The sequence below is a fragment of the Onychomys torridus genome, chromosome 7 (genome assembly GCF_903995425.1).
Source record: "Onychomys torridus chromosome 7, mOncTor1.1, whole genome shotgun sequence".
NCBI classification, from domain to species: domain Eukaryota; kingdom Metazoa; phylum Chordata; class Mammalia; order Rodentia; family Cricetidae; genus Onychomys; species Onychomys torridus.
Window position 1 is genome coordinate 102,513,926 of NC_050449.1, and position 27,731 is coordinate 102,541,656.

The following is a 27,731-nucleotide window of genomic DNA, read 5'->3' on the forward strand; positions in this document are numbered from 1 at the left end:
CAGTCTTTTTGTCTTCATCTCAAAAATCATGAGATTCAAGATATTAAAACATCTCACTTTATAATGTTCTATTACATCTCAAAAAGATCTAAAATAAATGTACTTCCCTTGTGATGTGGTGATATTTTTTAAAATTCTTGATTCAGTCTAATATAATTTATATACATAAAATTCTTGTATGTAAAAATTTCTTATGTGAGGAAACACAACTTTTAGTAGACTGTGATGGCTCTGAGCCAGACTCCATGACAAATTATGAACAATACTCCTAAGAGGACCATAATGGAGTTAGCCACACACTTTACAGTGTGGCTAAGCCAAGTGCACACCACTCTACAAGCAGGACTAAGTCACCTTACCTTATAAAAGCAGTGAAGGGCTCAGATTTTGTAGGCTTTCGAACTGGAGCTGAATCCTTTCCTTGCTATTCCTCATCACGAGGCTGGGCCTCCTCCTGGAAATTACAATTTCAGGTCACTAGAGTGGCAGTCCCCACTGGGAGGCAAAACTGTACCCATCATAGAAATCAATTTACTAACTTTAACAAGTTTTTGACACAATGGTCCCCTGACCTGTTCTAGACCCACCAAATGTGAATTGTCCTATACAGCATCTATAAGAAAATGCACTCAGGAGGCAGAGCCAGGCAGATCTCTGAGTTCAAGGCCAGCCTGTTTCTACAAAGCGAGTTCCAGGACAGGCACCAAAACTACACAGAGAAACCCTGTCTTGAAAAGAAAAGAAAAAAAGAAAATGCTAAGAAAATTTTCTCCAAGCCCAGAGCAAACCTCTTTCACTTTTCTAATCCCATGATGGCTATAATGTTAATCTATCTAACATGACACTTCCAGAATGGGAAAATTACAATGATGATAATCTCAAGTAAGTTTTCACAGTTTACAAAGAACGTCCATAGACTTTACTTCATATACTCCCCGCAACTACCCTGTGAAGAATGTTCTTTCCCGGAGAAGGAAATTGAAACACAGTTATACATCTTACCCAGGATCCCATAGCATCAGGACAGAATGGAAATCTGCATTTAAGAATTCTAACCCCATGGTTTTACATGTTTATATTACACTACTTTTCTTACATATCAACCTGCATTCTGAATGTATCAGGTTCATTTTTGAGAGGACAAGTGGGGTCCAAAAGCTGATAAAACTTTGGACTATAACTTCATAAATTAAAATACTTGGATAGTTACTATCTTTGGGGGTCTGGTGGGGAAGGCTTACATAGATATAAACTTTGGCAAATATATAAATGCACAAATTAAAACCACTGTCATAAATCAACTACAGGCCAGTTGGTGGTGGTGCATGCCTTTGATCCCAGCACTTGGGAGGCAGAGCCAGGCAGATCTCTTGAGTTCGAGGCCAGCCTGGTCTACATAGCGAGATCCAGGACAGGCACCAAACTACATAGAAACCCTGTCCCGAAAAAGCAAATATATGTCATGAAAGAGACTTCCTCCTGGAAATGTCAAGACTCTGAGCATGGCACACGGCACAAGGCAGTGGGGTCACTGCCTTCCAAGAAACCGCAAGTAAAACCATCAGATAATGTATAATTTCACTCTGGCCAGTAGGCTGCATTCAAAACAACTTGAGACCTTGCAACTGGACTGCTGCAGTCTACCTGCTACAGTGCATGGCAAACACCCATGAACTGGGGTTGTAAGGTGAACAGTCTCTGCATTGAAAAGCCGCAATTAAATAACCAAAGTTGCTTACACAAGGGCTATCTAGAAAGCGTGTAGACGTCATACCCATGGCTTGAGGGTTCTGAGGACCCCTGGGACTCCACTGCAAACAAAGGACCCAACATGCATTAGGTCTTCCTCTGCAAAATGGGACAAGTCACCAGCAGCAAACAAAGAACATCTCACCCCTTAGCCTCCCCCAGTGACAAGGTCGGTGCAAAACGGGGCAACCCAAAGGAGTAAAAAAATGCACCAGGCCTCCCTTTGGAGGGACGGTCCAGACCGCACAGTGGGAGGAGGGGCAGACAAAGGTCTCGGGGCACTCGGGAGACTTCCTCCAGGCCCAGCCTAGGGAAAACGGAGCATCCCCTGAGGCGAAGGCGTCGTCGCGCCAATAAAGCAGCCTCTCTCGCGGCCTCCGCGGAGCCCCTGGCAGCGAGGCCCGCCCCGGCAGACCGGTCTGGCCCCCGCCCCGCCCCGGCTCCATGGCAACCGCAGGCCGAGGCCTGACTGTCCACTGCTCGGCCGGGCCGGCTTCCCGGGCAGGCCTAGGATGCCCGGCCTGCTCTTCAGGCTCGCCAGCTCCTCTTTCCCACTCTCCGCCAGGCCGCCGGCCGGACCCGGGACCCCTCCTCGCGCCGACCACCCCCGACCGTGGCAGGCTGCTTCAAGGGGCACTAAAGGGTAGAATAAAAAGCCCAATTCACCTGTTGTTACAGATGTGAAACAAGCCTCGGTGCACGGCGCATGAGCCGCGGGCCCCCCCCAACCACGGCCGGACTACAACTCCCACCAGCGACGGCGCGCTCCCTTCCGGGTCCCGAGGAGGAAGTCCCGCCTGCGGCCCCGACGCTACTCGGCCTGCGCCTTTCTCCTGCCTTCTGTGAGGGATGCCGCTTCTTAGGGGCTCGTGAGGCGTTCGGCTGCCTAGGTTGTCTGTAGTGTTCCTGAGCTCACGGTGCGAGATGGCCAGTCTGAGCCTGTATCCGAGCACTGGCCGGAGGGCGCGCGGCTGTAGCTCCAGTCGCAGGCGGGACTTCCGGCGGAGCGGCCGGGGACGCGCGGGGCCTGTTCCGTGGGAGCCGGCGGGAGCTGGGGACTGATGGCCATCCGTGGTTCGTCTCGCCATCCCCAGCGGTAGCTCTGTGTTGTACTTTTTCTCTCCTGGGTCTCCCCCTTGGTCTTCTGCACTTTTCGGGGAGGTGAGCGATTTTGCCTCCCAGAGACTTAAACTACACCAGGCAAAGGACAAGGTAGCGCATACTGCTAGCTTAGGGGGTTGGGGGGAGGAGAGACGATGTGCCGGTTCGTGCTCTGAGCAGAAAGAAGCATGTGTTCCATGGAATCCGCCTTCAATAGAGGAAACTCAATAGTTCACAGCCGGGAGCCAGTATTTCAGGATGTGACCTTATGTGATATTTGGAGAACTAGGTACCATAGCTCGTAATGTCAAAACAAACCAAACAAAAACCCAGGGTATCCCGGTGGGTATGTAAGGTATGTACAAGGTAACTTCAGACTCCTTGAAGCTGGAGTAACAGACTGTTGTGGATCCGCCCTTATCTTGGGTTTTTTATTGTTGCTGTGATAAAATACTATAAACAAAAGCAACTTGGGGATGAACGTTTATTTCATCTTATCGGTCACAGTCTGGCACTGATTGAAGTCATGTCAGGAACTGAAGCAAAATCCATGGAGAAACCTTTGCTTACCAGCTTACTTCTCATGACTTGCCCCAGGGGAGTCCCCCCCCCCAACCTCCAACCCGAGTACATAAGTCATTCAAGAAAATGTCCACAAGCCAGTCTGGTGGGGGCAGTTTCTCAATTGTGATTCTCTATATCCAGGTGACTCTAAAAAAAAAGTCAAGACAGTGTTCATAACCTCTGGGCCATATTTCCAGCCCAATAATCTATACTATTTGTGCAGCCATTTAAATATGTTATTAGATGGGTGCCATGTCACCGGTGACTTCAGCTATTTCAGAAGCTGGGGCAGATGGATTGTGAGTTGTCAGCTAACCTGGATTGCATAGCAAGAATGGCATGGTGGTACATGCTTTTAATCTCAGCACTCCAGACGCAGAGACAGGTGGATATCTGATCTTTATAGTTCCAGGCCAGTCAGAGCCGCATAGTTAGGCCCTATCTCAAAGAAGGAAGAAAGGAAAAGCATATGGTTGTTATTTTCTCTCAACATTGCACAGAAGGCTGGGAGTTGGAGTGAAACATGATTTTTTTCATTTAAAGAATTACTTCTTGGGAACAAAAGACATAAAAATCCCTGCATAGATATTGCAGTTTCTTTTTTTATTTTATTAAATAATAGAACTTGGGGGTAAATATTAGAGAATAAGCCTGAGAGATCCATGAAGCAACAGAGATGTGAACACCTGCCTCTCCCCACTTCCTGGATCCAAGAGCCCAAGCATCTCAGCTCCTTCTTCTCTTCTTTGTGTCCTTGTATCTCCTGAGTCTACCGGGGAAACTCTGTGGTCCTCTGTGGCCAACTAAATGTGGGCTCTGCCCTCTGAACTCAGGTTGGACTCTATTGGTGGTCCTGGAGCAATCAACACAAAAAAAGCAAGAGGGGGGGAACTCCAACAAATTTAAACTGTAAACAATAATAACAATTATCAGGTATTATCTAATAGAAAGGAAAGGTATTAACTAACAAAATGGAACTATATATAATAAGAACAATTATCAAGTAAGAACTACATTCACAATGTTAAGTCCAATTGTATTTGGCAAATTTGGAGAAAATACTTCATTATTTATCATATCTTGATGGGTCCAAAGTTTTGTGCCTAGTTTACTGTCTGTTACGACTAAAGAAAACTGTAACTATAACTATTAATCTTCAACTCGATCAGAGACCTGAGAATGATATACTATTGCCTGAGTAAACAGGAAGTATGGAACAAACAACTTTGAAAACTATAGAAATGACAGAGACAGCTGGCTGTCTGGACAGTCACCCAAGGTTCCTCTACAACGTTGGGGCATCCATCTTCAGCCTGTAGGCCTAACATATATGACAGACGTTTCTGTGAAGTGGGAATTTTGAGGGACTGTTCACCTCTTCTTGGCAAAGTTCAACAGTTGCCTTGTGTCCTACTTGTCCAGTTTGGACAGCATATTATCAGCAGTCGAGGCAAGGACAGTTTCTTTGCCCAGTGGCTGACTTTGCCACAAACGAAAGCAAACTTCTTATGGAGGATTTTTGATGCCTGTCATCCTGTTTTGGAGTAAATTGGTGCTGCTGAGAACACAGATGTCTTACTGTGATTAAAAGCCTTTTGTTATAAAACATTAAAATGGCTGGTCGGGGCGCACACCTGTAATTCCAGCACTCGGGAGGCAGAGCCAGGCGGATCTCTGTGAGTTCAATGCCAGCCTGGTCTACCAAGTGAGTTCCAGGAAAGGCGCAAAACTACACAGAGAAACCCTGTCTCGGAAAAACAAACAAAACAAAACAAAAATTAAAATGCCATATTCTCTAGTTCTCTTAAGTGGTTGAAGACCATCTATTTATTAAAAATATGTCTCTGATTGTCCTTGAAAATATACCTAAAATCACTACAAGTTTGATTGTTATAAATGACTACTAACCTGTATTTCTTTATTGTCCTTAATAGCTTTCAAGGTCTAGAGCTTTACATTGCATTGTTATTTTTGTTTGTTTATTTTTTTACTGGAGTCACAGAGAGCTTTATTAGAAGGAAGGAGAGGATAGAAGGGAGGAGAGCCAGGCCTGGGGGGAGGGAGAGATGGCAGAAGCAGAGCAGAGAGCAGGGAGCAGAGGGGGAACAGAGAGAAAGAGGGTGGGGGTCCACGTCCAGCTTTTTAAGGAGCAGATTGGGTGACTACGAGGTGGGTATGTAGTCACAAGCTCCCCCTCATGACATAAGACGCAAGACCCCTAGGAGTGCGGGCAGGATCCTAACATTCCAGACTCTTTGCTTATTATAAAAAGAGTGAATAGGTATAGGGGTGTCATTTCTCCTAGAAAAACTGCTTCCAGCTGGCGTGGTGGGTGTCGGTTGGCTCTTAGGGGGCTAGGGAAAGGGTTTTTTAGAGGTTGACAGGCGTCCTGAGATTATGGGCTGTCATGCTGCTCTGGAGTTGTCCATCCCTATTGGCTTGGCACCCTGGCCGCTTTTGTGTCTGACAGGATGCTGGTGAGACAGAAAAAGCCTGAAGTAGGTCTGACTTGTTCAGATGGATTTAAGCTAGTTTCTGGAACAATCTTGGGGAGACAGGGCTGTCACGTGAGCACAGTCCTGATGCAGTACCGCAATGGCGGCAGCTGTGGCAGCAGCGGTGTGAAAAAAAACATAGCTGGCAGGGCAGTTGGAAGTCCTTGGTATAGGTTTCCGAATGCTCAGCCCTGGACACAGAGTGCGCCGAATTTCCTATCCAAGTCACAGCACAAGATGATAGATAGTAGGCAGTGCTGGTTACCAGTGGAAAAGTCATGAGCCATGGCCACAACTACCAGAGTGACAGAGAGCTTTATTAGAGAGCAGGGAGAGTACATTGCATTTTTAAATGAGCTGCATAGGTATAATTCCTTAAACAAGAAATAGAAACATTTACTACAGTATAACAAAAATAGCCTTAAATTTGTATCAGTATATAAAAATATCTTAAACAAGAGTAGAAACTTGGAGTATGTTCTAACAGAAATAACGTTGTATCAACATAAAAAAAACACCAATGTAAACATATTTGACCTTAATAGTTACTTTTTAGTTTAAAGTAGCTTCAATTATCTACCCTTTTATCCTATCATCCCTATATCTCACTTTTTTCTTTTCAGAAAGAGATCCTTGGCTCACACCTCCCTTGCTTGGTTTTTTTCCCCAATCATGACCAATAACAACTTGTGTCCCAACCCCCTAAACAATGACAAACATCCATCTAATGACCAAAAACAACCCACCCACCTCTTGGGAATGTGGGTGTTGTGTTATTAAAATTACTTCCTGTAGTCTGGGGGTGACAGCATCTTTTTTTTAATTAATTAATTAATTTATTTTTCTATTATCAGCTTAATGCAGTATAAGTTCTTATCTTAATAGTGAAATGTTTCATTGAGGCTTGCTCAGTAATTGAGTAAAACCAAAACTTACTATAAGCCATAGTCATTCTAGGGTCTCCCATGCTATATAGCCTCCATGGTTCTGTGGGTTGCAGTCTGGTTGTTTTTTGCTTTATATCTAGGGGTGACAGCATCTTTAGGGGACCCTGAAAAAAAGATCAAGATAAAGATCTAGTTCTAGGAGAGCTAGCTGTTGTCCGCTTTCCATGAAGTCCTTACTGGACTGTCCTAGCTAACTGCTTTGAAGATGTCCTGAGCAGTTTGTAGTTTAAAGCTGATCTTTGGATGGTGTTTGTCAGCTTAGTGGCGTTACCACAATCCAGGTGGATTTATCATTGTGGGTCCCCAATATCCTTTTGGAGACTTCAAACATCACTGAAGGAATGATCATGGTTCAGTGAAGGAAAGTTAAACCTTTTAAATGTCATATGTAGCAGATGTTGGAGAGGTTAAAGACAGTCTATTAAACTTAGTTCCTAGGTACCTGCTTCAGACTCAAACCCAAAATCACATACAGGAAGCTAAATGAAGCCTATTTCTAGAATCAGTTAGTACTCTGTATGACTGCTAATATCACAACAGAAGATTTAAATATATATATGTATATATATATGTATGTATGTATGTATAAATCTTATAAGTTTTGAGATAATATTTATACCTTAAAAAAAGCTTTAAAGAGTCAAAACCAAAGGATTTTTGAGATTAGTGGTAATAGAATAGTCCCTTAATTTTGGTTTTTCTTCTGTCCAATACTATGTGGCTCTTCTGGCATGAGACAGAGATTTTGAATTTTCCTTTAACAAGCATTCTTAGGTTTAGAGGAGAGAGCCACTCTCCTACTCCAAAGTTAGCATGAATTTTTAATTGAATTGGGACTACAAAAGACCTTTTGCCTTGTATTTCTGTAGAGAACAGTAGAGACAAACTTTGGAGATTATTTATGAGATATTGTCCTATTGGAAGTGTGCTCTACTATTAGGCCAGTTTGTTCCTTTTTGGGGGTCATATTCTCTGGATAATTCATCTTCCTTCAAATGTCTCATTTGTCTGGTGATCTTCAGATATCTTAGTTGGATGCTTTTATTTTCCTGGAAAGACAAAAACATAACCTGCCCCGACTTCAACTTTGGGGAGTTTCCCCTTTTGGCATGCCTCTCCTAATCAGTCTTTCCTGTTCAAATCTAATCTTTATCGATTTTGATGTTATTCATAGCTTTTCTTCTCCTATGGAAACAAAAGCCAAACCTCTTCCCCAACATAACGTATCTTGGTTTCCATTACGAGGTCAACACACCTTTGAACTATACACAGTGATTCAATTCAGCAGCTTTTTTCATTATCCAATGTCTATCCACATCTGTTGTTCCTTTCTCATTAACATTTAAAAAAATTAAAGTTTATAAAGCATTGTGTAATCTATCTCTGGGGGGTATTTATTACCTCTTTTGTTTATTAAGCATTATAAAGTGCAATTAGGGGCTGGAGAGATGGCTCAGCAGTTAAGCTCAGCATTTAAGAGCACTGGCTGCTCATCCTGAGGTCCTGAGTTCAATTCCCAGCAACCATCTGTAATGAGATCTGGTGCTCTCTTCTGGCCTGCAGTCATAACACTGTATACATAATAAATAAATCTTTAAAAAAAAAAAAGAATGTCATAAAGTGCAATTAGATCATTCTGTAATTACATGTCCTGTAGGATTGTATGGTATACCTGCAATATGCTTTATAATGTAATATGGAAAATCTGTTTCACTTTACTAGAGACATATGCTGGAGCAATGTCTGTCTTAATTTATACAGGTATCGCCATGATGTTCATAACTTATTTTTAAAGATGTATTTATTATGTATACAGTGTTCTGCTTGCATGTATCCCTGCAGGCCAGAAGAGGGAGCCAGATCTCATTACAAATGGTCGTGAGCCTCCATATGGGTGCTGGGAATTGAACTCAGGACCTCTGGAAGAACAGCTATTGTTCTTAACCTCTGAGCCATCTCTCCAGCCCATAACTTCTTCTTATTTTTTTTAAGATTTCTTTTTTTCTTTTCTTTTTTTTTTTTTTTAAGATTTATTTATGTATATAAGTGCTCTATCTGCATGTACACCTTTATGCCAGAAGAGGGCATCAGATCCCACTATAGATGGTTGTGAGCCACCATGTGGTTGCTAGAAATTGAACTCAAGACCTATGGAAGAGCAGCCGATGCTCTTAACTGCTGAGCCATCCCTCCAGCCCTCATAACTTCTAATAAATGTGTAATTACAGAATCAGCCTTTTCAGAACTTCAGAATTGAAACAATTCCCATTGAAATCCTGGATATGTATCTGTGGTGTGGTGTACATATTTTAATTTTCCAAATTCCACAAAAGGAACCACATCCATTTACCAAATTTCATTTCTTTGAGTACCCTTTGGGGTACTTCCTGCAAGTAGTGAAGTTTAGTTACACAAAGAACAAATAGGACATTTCCGTGTAATTTGTTTATCTTGTTGCCAAATGGTTCTTCAAACCCTTGCTGTTAACATGGTGTTATGAAACTCAGAGGCTTCTGAACACATTTCCTACCAATAGCTGACCAGTTTCTACATTACTTGTGTTAGAGGGCCTGCAATCAGATATGTGTTATATACAGGGGATGATTTCTATTTCTGTTTATTTCTTGTAATTGAATAAGTAGCAAAGTTAATTCTGAATCATCTGGAATAAGTTCAGTGGTTTTAATCTGTAAAGCAACTTTTTCTGCATATTGGGAGACAGTAACTATAGTAAGAGGTTCTGAAAAATCTAATAATACCATGAGAATAGCATATAATTCTGACTTTTGAAAGGAATCATATGGGTTTTGAGCCACTTTACTTATTTTTCCTGACTTAGAACCTGCCTTCCCTGATTTATTTCCATCAGTATAGAATGTAGGGGCCCCAGAAACTGGTGTTCCTCACACAATATGAGGAAGAGTCCAATTAGTTCTTTTTATACTCTAAAATCTCTTGCTTTTGGAATATTTGTTGTTAATCTCTCCCAAGAAATTATTGAAAGCTCTTTGCCAATGTTCATTTTCTGCCCATAATGAGGGAATTTCTGCATTAGTGAAAGGTGCTACAATTTCTGTTGAGTCTATTCCTGTTAGTTGACAAAAATGTCAATTTTCCTTTCAGAATCAATTCAGAAATCTTTTCTACATGGGTTTTAATTTTTGGGGGGTTGGGGTCTTTAATTTTTTACTCTGTTTATGTGGCCAAAATATCTATTCTAAAACATTATCTTTTCTCTACATAAGGATTCTGTAAGAGAATGTTTAGTAGGTACAACCAGATGATCCACAAGTGCATCTTGTAGTTTCTATTGAAGCCAATTCTCTCTCATCCTCAGCTGGTGATTTCCTTGGACTGTTAAAGTCTTTATTACCTTGTGAGGTTTGAAGTTAGTTCTTGAGTTGTCAATCTAATTATGGGCCACAGTGAGTTAATATCTCCTAGCAATTTCTGAAAATCATTATGAGTTCATAATTGATCTCCTCTGATTTGTACTTTCTGTGGTTGACTCTTTTGTAAACCTATCTTATATTCTGAGTAATTAATCTAATCTCCCCTCTATATCTTTTCAGGAGCAATTTGTAAGCCCTAAGAAGGCAAAAATTTCTTTACCTCTTCAAATATTTTTTTCTAAAGTATCTGAGTCTGAATCAGCTAGTAAGATATCATCTATATAATGGCAAATTATAGATTGAGGAAACATTATTAATTTTTTCCAATGGCTGTTGTACAAAATATTGTCATGGGGTGGGACTGTTTAACATACATTGTGGACGAACTTTCCACTGATACCTTTTGACAGGCTGGAGATTATTTTAAATAGGCACCATGAAGGCAAATTTTTCTCTATCCTATTCTTGCAAAGATATAGTAAAAAAAAAAAAAAAAAAAAGTAGTATTTTTTTTCAAGACAGGGTTTCTCTGTGTAGATTTGGAGCCTGTTGTGATGGGTATTGTGTTCCCTGAAATATTGTGTGCTCCCCAAAATAAACATATCTGGGGTCAGAGAACAGACATCCACTAGAACAAAGCCAAAAATGGTGGCTAGAAAATGGGAAGAGTAAGCCATAACAGAAGTTGGGATGGTGGTGCACACCTTTAATCCCAGCACTTGGGAGGCAGAGCTAGGCGGATCTCTGTGTGTTCAAGGACACAGCCAGCATGGCAGACACACGCCTTTAATCTCAATACCAACCATAGAAGACCTGGAGGTCTGTACAAACAGGCAGTGACGAGGAGGTCATGTGGCTGGGTTTACAACCAATGAGAGAAGAGAACAGAAAGTTTTTAAATAGACAGGATGCAGAGAAGTAGGTCTCAAAATTGTCCTAAGCAGTTTGTAGTCCAAAGTTGATCTTTCCATGGTGTTAATGGCTTTACCATAGTCCGAGTGGCATCATCATTGTGGAGTCCCATCATCCTTTTGAAGATTTCAAAGTCACTGTTAGGCATGATCATGGTTCCCTTTAGATTTTTTTTTTCTGCTTCTCTGATCTTCCAGCAATCACCCCAATAACTGGCCTCAGGTTTGATTTCATTAACAAGTACCTTTTAAGATTCCTGCCACATCTGGCGCCCAACGTTCGAGGTACGAATTCATGACAAAGCCTCTTGCCTGTGGCCTTGTGAGCCCCAGCTCAGGCCCAAGCTACACTCAGCCGGCTGTGGTGGCACATGCCGGTAGGATTTACTGAAGAAGGCAGAGGCAGGAGGATCCCGAGTTGAGGCCGGCCTAGAAGAAGCTTCGGCTGGGGCAGAGACACAAACAGTGTTGGTGAGACTATGGAGGCAGTGACTGCTGCTTCGAGTTGCCGGCTGCTTCTCATCGTATTGGTGACTGCGGTGATGCTGCTACCTGGAACAAAGGGTTTACCGCTGTTTGTTCAGAAAAGAATTGCCAGGACCATCTCATTACAAGAAAGCATCGGCAAAGGTCAGTTTGGAAAAGGTTGGCAAGAGAAGTGGTGGAGAGAAATTGCTGTGAAGATTTTCTCTTCTAGGGAAGAACGTTCATGGTTCTGAAAGACAGACAGACATGAGATTGTGATTGCTCCAAACCACAGAGGAAGCACAAAAAAAAAAAAAAAAAAAAATCTAAAGGGAACCATGATCATGCCTAACAGTGACTTTGAAATCTTCAAAAGGATGATGGGACTCCACAATGATGATGCCACACGGACTATGGTAAAGCCATTAACACCATGGAAAGATCAACTTTGGACTACAAACTGCTTAGGACAATTTTGAGATGACTAGCTGAGATGATCCAGCCTGACAGACTACTTGAACAAGGACTTGAAACAAGCCCTGCACTTCCTCACTATGTAGCGGTGGGACAAATGATACAGGACTTGACAATTAACCCAAAAATTTTCTTTTCAGGATCCCCTAAAGATGGAAGTAATTTTAAGAAGACGATGTCCACATCCCCAAAAGATGGGATGGGAGGTTTTCAGTAGTTTAATGAATTTTGGATATTGTCATTGTTTATGATGATTGGTTACAAGTTGTTAATTGTTAATGGTCAGGAAAAAAGCTGAACATGAAGATTAGATTCAGAGGTTTTGTTAAAAAAAGAAAAGGAAAAAGAGAAAATAGATATGAGGTAGATCACTGAATCTACCCTGAGGAAAAAGATAAAGAAATAATAGGATAAATGGGTAGATCACTGAATCTACTCTAAAAAGAAAAAGGGGAAGATATAAAAATGACAAAAGGTAGACTACTGAATCTATTATGAAAAGAAAAGATAGGATAAGTAATGAAAAAATTTTCTCTGAGTTTATCAAATGTTACTGGACTGGACATTATAGATAATGGAGTTTTTACCTGAATCTGTCAAATGTTAATGGACTAGACATCTTTAATGTAATCTTGACTGTGTATATTGTATATACTTATTGGATATGAGTTTTCTTGTATTAGTTATAACCTTTTTTTTTTTTAATTTTAAACAAAAACAGGGGAAATGTGATGGGTATTGTGTTCCCTGAAATATTGTGTGTTCCCCAAAATAAACATGTCTGGGGTCAGAGAACAGACATCCTCTAGAACAAAGCCAAAAATGGTGGCTAGAAAATGGGAAGAGTAAGCCATAGCAGAAGTTGGGCGGTGGTGGTACACACCTTTAAACCCAGCACTTGTGAGGCAGAGCTAGCCCGATCTCTGAGTTCAAGGCCACTTTAGAAACAGCTAAGAATGGTGACCCCCGCCTTTAATCCCAGGGAGTGGGGGCAGAAAGAAAAAGGTATATAAGGCGTGAGGACCAGGAACTAAAGAGTAAAGCATGTAGTTAAGCATAACTGGAGAAGTATTCAGGCTTTGGAGCAGCACAGTTCAGCTGAGAGCCATTGGGATGAGGACTCAGAAGCTTCCAGCCTGAGAAAAAAGGATCACCTGAGGAACTAGCAAGGTGAGATAGCCGCGGCTTGTTCTGCTTCTCTGATCACCTTATGTATGGCTCTTAAATCTGTTAACACTCTCCATTTTCCAAATTTCTGTTTCATGACAAATATTGGAGAGTTCCAAAGACTGGTAGATTCTTCAATATGTTGAGAATTTAGCTGCTCCTGTATCAACTGTTCTAGTGCCTATAATTTTTCTGATGTCAAATTTCTTTGTCCCACACAGACAGGTTTGTCAGTTAACCATTTCAGTAGTAGAGCTGTTGGTACCTTTGGAAGATCACCAGCTGTTGTGCCCTTCTTATGAACAACCTGAACAGTGTGTGACAATTCTTGATAACATTTTTAATATTTCTCTCAGAAGCATTCTTTATTTTATGGTTTGTTTCTGAGATTAGAGGAGTGTTAATCTGTTTTCCATTGCTGCAACAAATCACATCCCCATAAATTCTTGCTATGTTAGACCCATATGGTTTTAATTTTCCTATCTGCCATATACATTTTATCTATCTTTACACTTTCTTTTACCTGAGATAAAGTTCCAGTCCCAAGAAGCTGCACATTTACCTCCTGAAGAGGCCAATTTGGAGGCTAGTAGCTTGGTTAAATTATTGTTACATCCATGCCTGAGTCAACCAAACCTTCAATTACAATGTCATTTATCCATATTTTTAGCTTTAGTTTTTGATCATTTATAGTAGTTTGCCAAAATAGTTTTTTTAATTGTCTCTCCTGAAAATTTTGTTTTATCTGCTGGCATTAGGTCCATTTCTTTTTTCTCTGTATAACAGTTCTGGCTGTCCTGGAACCTGCTCTGTAGACCAGGCTGGCCTCAAACTCATAGAGATCTGCCTGCCTCCATCTCCTGAGTGCTGGGATTAAAGGCATGCACCAACAATGCCCTGCTGGTATTAGGTCCTTTAATTGCTCTGTGGAGGAGTTTTCACCATGCTGACAGTGAGTGATTGAACCGTATTTGACATTGGGGCCTGTAAGAGGCTTCCTAAGGCATTTCTGATGGCAAAAGGTGACCTTGCCTGTCCTTTACTGATGTGCATTCATTAGTCCAATGTCAACCTTTGCTGCACCTTCTGCACACTCCACAAGACTAGGGCCTTCTGTTTGGATTATCTATAGAAGAAAAACATAGTTTTTAGGAAAGCCTTGCCTACAGTTTCTCTTTAGATGACTTTGTTTACCACAATTAAAACAGCTGACCTTTTGATTTTTATTAAAGTTTATGGAAATCACCTCTTCTATTCAAGTATTATCATGAGTATGAGATCCAGCATTGACTGTATTTTGGATCTATTCATCTGTGGGTGCTGATCTTGCCTTTAAAGGCCTGATTACCCTCTTGAATTCTGAATTAGAATTTTCTTTTTTTTTATGTTTTATAAAACTTTATTGACAAATAATTCACATAGTATACAATTTGCCTGTTTGCACAATTTGATAGACTTTAGTCCAGCATCCCCATAGGCCCAAGACACCATCACCACTTCCTATTTTAGAACATTGCTGTCTTCAGTTTCATACACACATATAATGTATGGTAATTACATTCCACTTTATTTTTTTAATGAACATAATATTTGCAAATGTAACCTTTTTTTTTTTTTTTTTGAGCTGAGGATTGAACCCAGGACCTTGTGCTTGCCAGGCAAGTGCTCTACCACTGAGCTAAATCCCCAACCCCAAATGTAACCATTTTTAAGTTCACTAATTCAGTATCATGAATTACATTCAAGATATTATTTACACTCATGGTATTCATTGATTACATTTGCAGTCTGAATTAGCAGTTTAAAAAGCCAAAAATTCATTTAATATTTGTCTAACTTCTGGATCTGATATCATTCTATTTAAGTTGAAATCAGTCTTTATAAAAATTCAGTGAAGGCTTCTTTTGGACCTTGTATAATTTTAGTAAATGACTCAGTCTTCTTTCCTGATTCTTCAACCCTGTCCCAAGCATTCAAAGCTTCTATACAACAAAGAGCCAATGTGTGATCATCAGATGGAGGCTGTCTTTGAAAATCAGCATACTGACCATCACTAAGAAGCTGGTCTTGGGAAATTTCGATACCTTTAATCCTACTTTGTTGTTCTATGACCCTAGGTTCCTTTTTCCACCATGTAACTGAGAACCAGCTTCCAATATTGCTATAACTAAGTATTTCCAGTCTCGTAGAATAATTGAGTGGCCCTTGAATTAAACATCTGCTTCACAAAAGGTGAATGCATATCATATGAAACTATTGCTTCCTTAAATCTCAAATCTAACATTTTGACAGGATTCCAGTTAGTTTCTGCATAGCCTTTGGGATACTTGCCATCTAGTGGTCATTTTTGTGTGGTAACTGGATAAATTAAGGTTGGTCCTAATAATGTTGGTCTGCTCTCTTATTTTAATCATGCACTGGTGAGGTAGGTTCTGCTCTAAATTCCTCTGTGTGAATATTTTTCTCATTTTCATTAGTAGGTCTTTCTAAGGCTTGTGTCTTATCAATATCATGTCTTTCTAAGGCTTATCAGTCTGGTTTTTCTTATTTTCATTAGTAAGTCTTTCTGGGACTTGTATCTTATCAATAGTAAGTCTTTTTAAGGTTGTATCAGTCAAATTATCATATTTGTTATAGTTACCAAACCACTTTTTTTTAAAAAAAAAAGATTTACTTATTTATGTGTGTGAGTGTTCTGTCTTCCTGTACATCTCCATGACAAAACAGGGCATCAGATCCCATTGTAAATGGTTGTGAGCCACCATGTGGTTGCTGGGTATTGAACGCAGGACCTCTGGAAGAGCAGCCAGTGCTCTTAACCACTGAGCCATCTCTCCAGTCCCCAAACCACTTTTTAAAAAATAAAATATGAATTAGCAAACTGATAATAATTATGATTGACTTTATGTCAATCCCAGCTAAATTGTTTATCTCCTCATTTATTGTTTCCATTGGCAAGCCATCCAAACATGGTCCTAGTTCCCTGCATTGTGATATTTCTGATTCTTTTTTTTCCCCCAGAGCTGAGGACCGAACCCAGGGCCTTGTACTTGCTACCACTGAGCTAAATTCCCAACCCCGATATTTCTGATTCTTACCATGAAAAGATTCTCCTTTTTTTTAAAAAATCTAATTTCCCATTTAAAAATTCCCAAGTATCTTACCAGCTCTGCTGATGCTGACAGCATAAGTGGAGATGTGCATGGTCAGTAGTTGCAGTGACAATGTTAGACTGTGCCCACACAGAGGCAGGCACAACAGAGGCCACTATGGCTGTGCTGTGTGGTGGCACTGTGTGTGTGAACTGTCTGAAGAGCTAACGTAAGAAAACCAGTAGGAGAAATCCATGCAGTTGGTATGCAGCAGTGTGGGACAGAACTGCCCGGCCTGTTACTAACAGCTAGCTGTCACTGCTCAGCACAGCTGGGCAGAGGACACCTATTGTGCAAGGCTGGTCCCTCTGGCAGCTTGCAGGCATGGCAGCAGCAGTAAAAGCACTTGCCCTGAGTGGGGGCCATGGCAGTGGGCAGTGGCGGCAGCGGTGGCAGTTGTGGGGGAGGTGCCCAGGCAGCCCTGACATTTGTGCTGTCCACACAGGACTGGCTTGGGAGAGGAGCAGTGGGCTTGCTCTGCTCCACCCGGGTACTTGTACCAGCTACACAGGGAAGGGCCAGGGAGAGGCCTAAGAAGTGGGTACAAGGGAAAATTGGGCAGGAGAAGCCTGCTTGGCTAGGATGTGGCATAGAAGGGTAGCATACTGACAGAATTATGGGGCCAGTGATGAGTAGCTGACTCAGGTGGTTTCAGAGCTGATGGGTGGCTGTGCAGATCACAACAGGAAAATTCCTTGGCATGAAAAGCTGATGACCTGTGGTAGCACATGGTCACAAGGTGAAGTGGCAGCTTTAAAAGCCACAGCATGATGTCACCACATGTTGGATGCCAGATTTCTTTTTTCATGTTATTAAATAATAAAACTCAGGAGTAATATTAGAGAATAAACCTGAGAGATCCATGAGCGATGGAAACACGAACACCTGCCTTTCCCCACTACCCAGACTGAAGAGACCAAACATTCTCGCAGAGCCTCCTTTTTCTCCTCTGTGTGCCCTTCTATTGCCCTCTGTGTCCACCAGGAAACTCCATGATCCACTCTGGCCAGCTGAAAGCGGACTCTGCCCTTCAAACAGAGGTTGTACTCTATTGGTGGTCCCTGAGCAATGAATACAAACAAATGTCTCCCAACACACAGACCCACATGTTAGGTACAAACCTGTATTTACAACACTTAGGAAGTAGAAACAAGATGTTCAAGGTCAGCATCAGCTACATAGTTAGAGGAGTTTGAACTACATGAGACTACATTTTAATCTTTTTTTTTTTTTTTTTTTTTTTTTTTGAGCTAAGGACCGAACCCAGGGCCTTGCTAGGCAAGGGCTCTACCACTGAGCTAAATCCCCAACCTGAGAATACATTTTTTAAAAACAATGCCCTGTGGTTTTTTGTTTTGTTGTTTTTGTTTTTGTTTTGAGAGGTTGTTATTTACAGGCAGGTATCCAGACTATGAGAACCCTGGTCTCAGGAGGCTTAGTGTCTAGTAGAAAATCGACAAAGTGTGAAGCCAAAGGAAAGTGATAAATGCTAGAAAAGAGGTGTGAAGTGCTCCCAAGATTCAAGAAAAGGTGTGCCTACTGCTCAGTGAGAAGAACATTGGAACAGGTTGACAAGTAAATCCTAAGACTACAATGTTACTGGCCATTGGGTTGAATGAATGTGTAGGCTTTTAGAGAAAAGAGATGAAAGTGTCAGAGTGTGGTAGTGGTTCAACCCTCTGCTACAAGTTTGAGGCCAGCCTAGGCTACAGTGAGAGACAGTGTCTCAACAAACAAAACAGGAAGAGTACTGGAGAGAGGGCTCAGCAGTTAAGAGCACTTGCTCTTCTGGAAGACCCAGGTTCAATTCCTAGCATCCACATTGAAGCTAACAACCCTCTGTATCTCCAGTTCTAACGGATCTCATGCCCTCTTCTGCCTCCATTGGTACTGCCTATACATAGTACACAAATATAAAAATGTAAAAAAAAAAAAAAATCAAAAAAACCCAAATATTAAAGTGGGCCAGCAAGATAATCACCAGAGCCCACCTAGTAGGAGGAAAGGACCAAATTGGGAAAGTTGTCCTTTGACCTTTACATACATGCTATGTTGTGCCCACTCACATGTATATAAATAAATAAAGAATAACAAAAGTAGCCAGGCAGTGGCAGCACACACCTTTAATCCCAGCACTTGGGAGGCAGAGGCAGGCAGATCTCTGAGTTCGAGGCCAGCCTGGTCTACAGAGCGAGATCCAGGAAAGGCTACACAGAGAAACCCTGTCTTGAGAAAAACAAAACAACAACAAAAAGAATAACAAAAGTAACTAAGATGGTGGTAGCATACACCTTTAATCCTGGGCATCAGGGTTGACAGAGGTAGGTGGATTTCTGGGTTTGAGTCTAGCCTAGTCTACAGAGGGAGCTCCAGGATAACAAGGACTGCACAGAGACACCTTACCTCAAAAAACAAAAACAAGAAGTCAGGCCTAGTGTCTCACTCTTTGAACTGTGATACTTGGGAGGCAGAGGAAGGCAGATCTCTAAATAATCAGGCTGCACAGTGAGATCCTGCTCAAAACACTGAAGAAAACAGAAGTAGGGCTGGAGAGATGGTCAGAGTTAGGAGCAGACACTGCACTTGCAAGGACCTAGTTCGAGTCCCAGCACCTATGTCAAGTGCTCCAGGCATCTGTAACTCCAAGTCCAGCACAGGGGCTTGGACACCCTCTCCTAGGGTATCCAAACTATGTGCACACACATACAAGGACATTAAAAAAAAAAAAAAAAAGTGTTGGGAATGTCACCTTAAGAGATTTTTCCAGCCAGGTAGTAGTGATGCATGCCTTTGATCGCAGCACTTGGGAAGCATTGACAGGTGAATTTCTGTGAGTTTGAAGTCAGCCTGGTGTATCTTTGATTTACTTATTTATTTATTATGTATACAGTGTTCTGCCTTCATGTGTCCTTGTAAGCCAGAAGAGGGCACCAGATTTCATTATTGGTGGTTGTGAGCCACCATGTGGTTGCTGGGAATTGAACTCAGGACCTCTGGAAAAGCAGTTAGTGCTCTTAACCACTGAGCTATCTCTCCAGCCCTGTATCTTGAATTCTAATTGGTCTTAATAATTAAAAACCCAGAGTCATATATTAGGGAATGAGCTAGGAGGGGGTGGTGCAGGCCTTTAATGCCAGCACTAGGGAGGCAGAGGCAGGTAGATACCTGTGAGTTCGAGGACAGCCTGGGCTACAGAGTGAGTTCCAGGAAAGGTGCAAAGCTACACAGAGAAACCCTGTCTCAAAAAACAAACAAACAAAAAAATCAGATATTAGGGTTATGAGAGCTGAAAGATCAGAGAACCAGAGCAGCCAGCTACTAGAAAGACTTCTTACCTCTAAGAATCCTCAGACTGACAAGGCCAAGCTTCTGTCTCATCCCGCCTTATCACTTCCTCTCTCCGCCCAGCCATATCACTTTTTTCCTCCTCCCAAATGCTGGGATTTTAGGTGTGTGCTTCTCAAGTACTGGGATCTGTTGGAGCTAGGCTCTGCATAGGAGGTTGATTGGACCATGGGCCTGGGTACCAAGTGCTTGTAAGGATCTAACTAGCAAGGGGGAGGTCTTTTGCTCCACTCCTTGGCATTGTTCTGGGCCAGTGGATAAGGATCCAGGCCCACCCAAGTCTATCCTGTGTTTTGTCTCAATTCTCTATTTCTAACTAAGTCTCTTATCCTTCAATCCTCAAGAGTTCCTGGGGTAAATAAGTGTGGGGACTGGTCCCCCACAGGGATCAAAGCAAGTGCTGGGATTAAAGGTGTGTGCCACCACTGCCTAGCCTCTAGTGGCCAGCTCCACATTCTGATCTCCAGGCAAGCTTTATATGTTAGAGCACAAAGTATCACCTTAGCCTCATCTGTAGAGCGAGTTCCAGGACAGGTGCCAAACATACACAGAGAAACCCTGTCTCAAAAAATTTTTTTTTCCAGTTTTTTTATTTCTTTTTGGTGGCCTTCAGCATACACTTTATTACTGAGCTATACTACCAGAATCTAAGAAATGAGGTCTGGTTGTGTCCCTGTGATGGTTTGGAACTTGAGAGACTCCTCTCTTACCCTTCAGAGTAGTTGACCAAAAAGTCATAGGGACATCATCAGACCTGCCACTTTCCTCCACCTCCCCACCCTTTATTTTCAGTACCAGAGGTTAAACCCAGCGTTCCAGTCAAGGTATTTAAGTGCCTTATCATCAAGCTACGTTCCTTTTGTTGTTTTTGAGACAGGGTATCCTTATATATCATTGGCTGGCCTAAAACCCTCAATGTAGACTAGGCTGACTTTGAACTTAGAGGGGTCTGCCTGTGTAGGGAATGGAAGAAGCCCTGAGTAAATATGTATTATTGACATGGGCAAGGCCATGCCAAGGATTCGAAGGCTTTGGCCCCATGAAGCAGCAAAGCTTCCTCAAGGGTCCAAGTGTAAGATTTTACAAACTATGACCAGTGTGTGCAAGGACTAGCAACTGCAGTTGCCCCTGGATGTTTGCTGCCTCAGACTCCCAGCCTACAGAGACTTCCTTCCCAAACTAGCCAGCCCATCCTTCTGTGCTGTGCCTGATACATAAGCTGTGGTTTCAGAACCCCGCCTCACCCCCACTTTCTTGTACCTAAATCTGTGTGTCTGCCTTTTCTTCATTCCTTCCCTGCCCCTAGTCAGGGTTCCAGCACCCAAGCTGAGTAGGATGTGATACATCTTCTGCCTCCCTGGTGCTGGAATTTTTTTTTTTTAAGACAGGGTTTCTCTGTAGCTTTGGAGTCTGTCCTAGACTAGCTCTGTAGACCAGGCTGGCCCCAAATTCACAGAGATCCACTTGCCTCTGCCTCCCGAGTGCTGGGATTACAGGCGTGAACCACCACCGCCTGGCTAGGTGCTGGAATTAAAGACATGTGACACTATGCCTGGCCTACCCCTGCCCCCATGTGAAATGTCAGGCTATAACCCATTCTTAGTGCTTACTGGCTTCTGAACACTGAGTGTAGGAATGGACACTTGCTTTTTGCCCCAATGTCACAGACACAGCCCAGCAGCTGTGCATTTAGTCCTGACTGATCCAGGACAGCATCTGGAAGGTAGCCTTTTTGATTTTTCAAGAACTATTGTGGTATGCATATATGATGTTGGAGGGAGATTGCACATACCATAGCACACTGTGGAGGTTAGAAAACTAATTGTGGGGTTTCTGCTTCTCCTTCTACCTTTATGTGGGTTCCATTGATGAACTAAGTTCATCAGGCTTGTGTGACAAGTACCTTTATCCACTGAGCCATCTCCCTAGGTCTTATCAGTGCTGCTCACCACAGGAACACTGGGATCACAGATACTGTGTGCACCTGCAGTTGAGTTGACATGGGTTCTGTAGATTTGAACTTAAGTCTTCACACTTGTATGGCAAGCACTGTACCCACCGAGTCATCTCCCCAGCCTAGGATGATTTATTTAATTATTCATTTATTTATATCACTGTAGATCAAACCCAGGGCCCCATTCATGCTTGGCAAACACTGTACTACTGAGCAATATCACCAACCCCAGTTTTCATTTTAAATACACTTGGAGGATTGGAGAGATGTAATCCCAGCCCTGGAGAGGCTGAGGTAATATTAACATTGGTTCAAGACCAGCCCAGGCAAGATCATGTTTCAGGCCAATCTAGACCACATAGCAAGTCCTTGTCTCAAAAAAAATTTTTAGTTTTGTGTATTATGGAGAGGCCAGAGGATCTCACAGTTTTCAGGAATTAATTCTCTACTTCCATGTGGGTTCTGAGGTTCATTAAGGTTTGCTCAGAGTGCCATTACCTGCCCAATGAGCCATTTCACAGGCCCTCAAAATAGCTTTAAAAGATAGTGTCTCCTCATTCTCCTGTTAGCTGTGTTTTGGAATGCTAGGTAGCTGAGCATGATCTTGAACTTTTTTTTGAGACAGGGTTTCTCTGTACAGTTTTGGTGCCTGTCCTGGATCTCGATCTGTAGACCAGGCTGGCCTTGAACTCATAGAGATCCACCTGGCTCTGTCTTACCAGTGCTGGCATTAAAGGCGTGCACCACCACTAGATTTTTTTTTTTTTTTTTTTTTTTTTTTTTTTGGTTTTTCAAGCCAGGGTTTCTCTATGTATTTTTGGCTGTCCTGGAACTCACTCTGTAGATCAGGCCTGCCTTTGCCTCCAAAATGGTGGGATTAAAGACATTTGCCACTACTGCCTAGACTCCTATACATTTTTATGGCTCTATTGCACTATCAACAAACAATGCAATGTACTTGAAAAGAGGGAAGCTTACTTCAGGGTACAAGGTCTTGGTTTAAAACACACACACACACACACACACACACACACACACACACACACACACACACCTCAACCTGGGTTGGAGATATGGCTTAGCAGTTAAGGGCACTAGTCCTTGCAGAGGTTCTGGTTTTGACTCCCAGCATGCCCATGGCAACTCCAGTTCCAGGGGACACCTTCTTCCAACCTTCATAGGCACTAGGCACACATGTGCATAGACATACATGAGATATCAAAACACTCACACACGTAACCAGACTCTACTCCCTGTCATTAGTTATTTTACCTTGGATTGCTTTTCCATTTGTCCATGATTCCTTTTTCTTATCTGCAATGACACAGATGTGCTTTGCCTTTAATCCCAGTACTTGGGAGGCAGAGGCAGGTGGATCTCTGAGCCTGGTCTACAGATTGAGTTCCAGGACAGCCAGAGGTACACAGAGAAACCCTGTCTCTACTTCCCGAGTGCTGGGATTGAAAGTGTGGGCCACCACAGACAGACTTTGCCCTGTTCTATTTTTAAAAAGGATTAGGTATTCATGATGTATGTATGTATGCCACAGCACAATGCCCAGGTCAGGGGATAACTTTGTGGAGATTTTCTCCTTCTACCTTTATGTGGGTTCTGGGGTCCATTTCGGGTTCGAGACAGGGTATTTTCTGTTGTCCAACTGCCCATGAACTTGTGGCAGTCCTCTCAGTGCACGAACCTAGCATCATCAGTGATCATTGGCGCGAGCCACCGCAACTCAGAATCCACATTCCCCAAACGACCCTTCATATGCATGGGATTGCTATCTTCCTAACATATACACCTCATCATGTCACTTCCTCTTAAAGCTTGCTTCCCAGTGCTTATAGTCAACCTTTCCATTCTATTAGTCTTTCACTGAGTATTTTCTCAGATTCAGTGCCTTTGTCTCAGTTACCTGTCCCTTTTGATTACATTCTACTCACTTTTTCCTCCCCATTTTTTTTTTTTTTTTTTTAAATACAGGGTTTCTCTGTGTAGTCCTGGCTGTCCTAGAACTCGCTCTGTAGACCAGGTTGGCCTTGAACTCAAGAGATTGCCTGCCTCTGCCTCTGGGATTAAAGGCGTTCGTCTCCACTACCCGGCTACTCATTTTGAAAATGTCGGAAAAACTCATCAGACTTGCTCACTTAGAGCTCCAAAGTCATCTGGTGCAATGGTCACGTCTCTAATACAATCAGTCACTTTGTTAATAATTCAAATTCTTTTAGGCTTCATGTAGACCATTCATTCATCAAGTATTTACTGAACCTGTGTCGGAAAAAACGTCCTGTTCCCAATGCCGAGGATATACCTGTAAATAAAAACACCATGTTGTGGCGAGAACTAAAAAGAAACCGTCGAGTGGGTGTAATTAGCAGGGGCTGGTTTTCTGGAATACTTTGAAGTGATGAATTTCAGAGTGACTCGCGTGCGATTATCTAAAAGGCAGACACTCTCGAGGTCGCAGCAGTAGCTGGAGGCAGAAACTAGCTGATGTGGTTCGAGAGACACTAAAGAGAGCCCGAAGGTGTGTGAAGTCCAAGCTCCAAGCAAGACTAGGGTTTGAATGAAGGTCTCCAAGGACTGTAGGCAGGCGGGGACCGCACGCTAGCGCTCAGGGTGGGCCCCGAGCCCGCACTGCACACCCCAGATGGCTTTTACAAGTAGTGACACAGAATCTCCTTTAGGTTGTTGACCGCCTAAGGATGAGACGCAGGAAGCCAGGGAGAGTCAGATGCAGAGCTCACGAAGAAGCAGGGACCGGGACCCAGTCCGGAGAAGCAGGCGGAAGAGGCGGAGAGCGCCACTTGCAGCGGGTTACCGGCATGCTGCGCATGCGTACGCCCGCTCTTAGAGCCAGTCCGTTACCGCTCCGGTGCCTGGGAGGGGCGGGGCCGGGCCTCGACGCCGGAAGGGGGTTGGCTAGGCGGGGCTAGGCGGAGGAGGCGGTGGTATCTGCGCGCGCGCGCGCGGGTGCGAACGGGAAACGCCGCGAGGGCCAGGCCGGGCGGTGGAGACGACGGACGGTGACCATGGCCGCGACAGCGGGCGGCGGTCCGGGAGCGGCAGCAGGCGCCGTGGGTGCAGGGGGTGCGGCGGCGGCCTCGGGCCTGGCCGTGTACCGGAGGAAGGACGGGGGCCCGGCCAGCAAGTTTTGGGAAAGCCCGGACACAGTGTCCCAGCTGGATTCGGTGCGAGTCTGGCTGGGCAAGCACTACAAGAAGGTGGGTTCGCGCGCGCCCGTGGGGACCGAGGCGCCACGCGACAAGGGCTGCTGGTGGCTGTGGGCCTCGCGAGCCTCGGGCCGCCCCTCCCCCCCGCGCCACGAGGGACAACAAAGGCTGGCCCGGCTCTCGCCACGCCCCCGCGGGCGGCTCTCGACACGCGGCGGGACGGGCCCTCGGTGCAGGCTCTCCCGGGCCCACGCTCTCGAGTGGGAAGCCCTAGCTAGCTTGCTCTTCGATCCAGAAGCAGGTGGAGCTGGGCAGAGCCGCGGGGCGTGTGTCCCTGGTCTTTTGTTAGCTGCCTTAGGTGTGGGAACAAAGAGCGTTGAAGGCTGAGCCCAGCATGGTAAAAGTAGCTTGAAGTTTTGTTTAGATAACCAGTTTCTAAGTGCTTCGGTAACTAAGGGCTTGCTACCCGGTATGGAGTCGCTGAGGGACCTTGGATGATTGGTCCTGCGAGTTATGTAGATTTCATCCCTGGAATAGGATTGATACAGGACTGTTAAAAGTGATGGTTTTTCACTTTATTTATTGTACTTTTGGTGACGTGTAAAGATGAGTACAGAAGTGGACGTCCTTCAGCGAGAACTCAGTTTATATCATGTTTTCTTTGTAATGTTTATATATTCTTTTGAAAAAACCTCCCGTGTGTCTCCTAATTTCGAATGCATATTCTGCTGAGTCAGTTGTTTTACAAAGTTGTGAATGAACCCTTTATTAAAGAACCCTTTGTTAATTTGTTCTCTTTAATTACATCTATTTTTTTTGGAGGGGTGCATCCCGTTCCTGTGTAGATGTCAACTTAAACGAATTGATTCTCTCATAACACCAAATGGGTCCAGAACTCGAACTTAGGTCAAAGGCTTGGTGATGAGTGCCTTTACCTGTATATTCGCCTCACCGGCCTCAGTAACGGGTATAGTAAAATTCCCCCACTATGTAAATGCTGAAGAACGACTGCCTTAGATGACGTAATGAAACAGCCAGACCCTTCTCCACTACTCTCAAATTCAATAGTGTTTACCCCAGACTGGGTGTTTAGATTTGTCTTGTTCTGGATCGTAGTTAACATTGAACTGTCTTACCCTTTATAGTTGTTGAATGAATGAAAAGTTAAACTAGGATTTAAATCGTTTTGTAGAGTGTTGGCTAGTATGGGCTAGGTTCAGGGTTTGAACCCCAGCACCTCATTAAACCAGTCATGGTGGTTCTGCAATCCTTTGAGAAGTATAAACATGAAGACCAGAAAGTTCAAGGTTATTCTCTCTTACATAGGGAGCTTGAAGCTCGATACAAGCCTGGGCTACCAACACAAGACCCTGTCTCAGAAAAGTAAAAAGGACAAACTAGTCCCTGACCAGTTGACTTGGGGTCTGCAGCTTGGTGAACTGTTGGTGTTTTCAGAAGTGACCGTGTCCCTAAGGCTTTAAAGTCAGAAATAGTGTCGACGTATTTGTGCTTGGTGTACACTAAGCATTTCTCTCCCCTCCTCTGCTCTTCAAGGCTCACTGTGTAGACCAGGCTGGCCTCAAACTCAGAGATCTGCCGGCCTGCCTGCCTGTCTCCTGAGCCCTAGAATTGTAGGCATGAGCCACCACACTGGGTTCACTAAGCATTTCTATTGTATTTAACAATGTATTTAGAACATACAAATTAAAAAATTTATTTCATTATGTGTGTGACTTTCATGTGGGTGTCGGTAGAAGCGAGAAGAGGATACCCACCTGTCAAATTCCTCTGGAGGAACTGGAGGTAAAGGCAGCTGTAAGCTCCATAAGGGAAACTCAGCTCTGGTCCTTAGAAGAGCAGCGAGCACTCTTATCTGCTGAGCCATCTCCAGCACCAGACAGAAATATAAATCTTAGCAATTAATATGAAACAAATGAGACATTGAAGTCTCTTTTCTTTTGAGGCCAGCCTGTCCTACATAAGACCAGAAAAACAAAAGACAAAATTGCTATAGTCTCAGAACTGTCTTTGTGACCTCTGATGGTCAACTTCTTTCTGATCCTCCTTCCATTTCTAGAGTTGTGGGATTATGAAGATGAGCCAGGATAGTGGGCTCAAATATATTTTTTAAAAAGATTTATTTATTTATTATGTATACAGCTTGTATGACTGCAGGCTAGAAGAGGGCACCAGATCTCTTTACAGATGGTTGTGAACCACCATGTGGGTGCTGGGAATTGAACTCAGGACCTCTGGAAGAGCAGCCAGTGCTCTTAACTTCTGAGCCATCTCTCCAGCCCCCAAGTGCAATTTTTTAAAAAAGTTTGTTTGTAGTTTATATGTGTGAGTGTTTTGCCTGCATACATGTCTGTATTCCAAAGTGCGTTTGGTGCCCATATAAGCCAAAAGCATCATTTGGTCATCTGGGCTTTGGATCATCTGGACCTGGAGTTGATAATGGTTTTGAGTTCCCACATGTGTGCTAGGAATCAAACCTGGATACTCTGGAAGAGTAGCCATGCTCTGAATGCTGAGAGTGCTTTCCCTCTCAGCCCTGTCAAAGATTTTGCACTTATTTCATTAACTATGCTTTCCTTGCTGTGAAACTTCCTTCTGTCTCTACTATTGGTTTTCCCTTTTGTGTGGGTGTTTATGGGTGCTTTTCCTGCACGTATATATGTGTGCCACTTTCATGCCTGCTGTCCTCAGGCCAGGAGAGGGCATGGTATGTCCTGAGACTGGAGTTGGACACATCTGAACTGCCATGTAGGTGCTGATAAATGCATCTAGTCTGAACTACCAAGCCATCTCTTCAGCATACATTATCTGCTTTTAAGTATGC

At 43.2% G+C, this 27,731-nt stretch overlaps 2 protein-coding genes and 1 non-coding gene across 7 annotated transcripts in view; 1 reads left to right on the forward strand and 2 right to left on the reverse strand.

Annotated features, from left to right (window-relative positions):
- The window catches only part of Dhx30 (DExH-box helicase 30), a 28,690-nt gene extending 26,169 nt beyond the window's left edge, over window positions 1-2,521 (reverse strand). For 3 of the 5 annotated variants that reach the window (XM_036192859.1, XM_036192860.1, XM_036192856.1), the window contains exons 1-2: window positions 2,416-2,521; window positions 360-454 (exon numbers count right to left, since the gene is read on the reverse strand). The gene's annotated coding sequence lies outside the window, so the exon portion shown is untranslated. Of the gene's footprint in view, window positions 1-359; window positions 455-1,739; window positions 1,812-2,415 lie in introns of all 5 variants that reach the window. The other 2 variants (XM_036192858.1, XM_036192857.1) reach the window with 2 other exon arrangements.
- An 18,817-nt stretch (window positions 2,522-21,338) lies between these two features.
- Window positions 21,339-21,476, reverse strand: LOC118588137. Its single transcript, XR_004945537.1, has one exon. It is a non-coding gene; the product is annotated as a small nucleolar RNA SNORA43 (small nucleolar RNA).
- Window positions 21,477-24,664: 3,188 nt separating this feature from the next.
- Smarcc1 (SWI/SNF related, matrix associated, actin dependent regulator of chromatin subfamily c member 1) overlaps window positions 24,665-27,731 on the forward strand; it is a 124,745-nt gene continuing 121,678 nt past the window's right edge. The window contains exon 1 of the mRNA XM_036194083.1: window positions 24,665-24,940. Coding sequence (XP_036049976.1) covers window positions 24,749-24,940 — 192 coding nt within the window. The 5' untranslated portion in view covers window positions 24,665-24,748. The remainder of the gene's footprint in view (window positions 24,941-27,731) is intronic.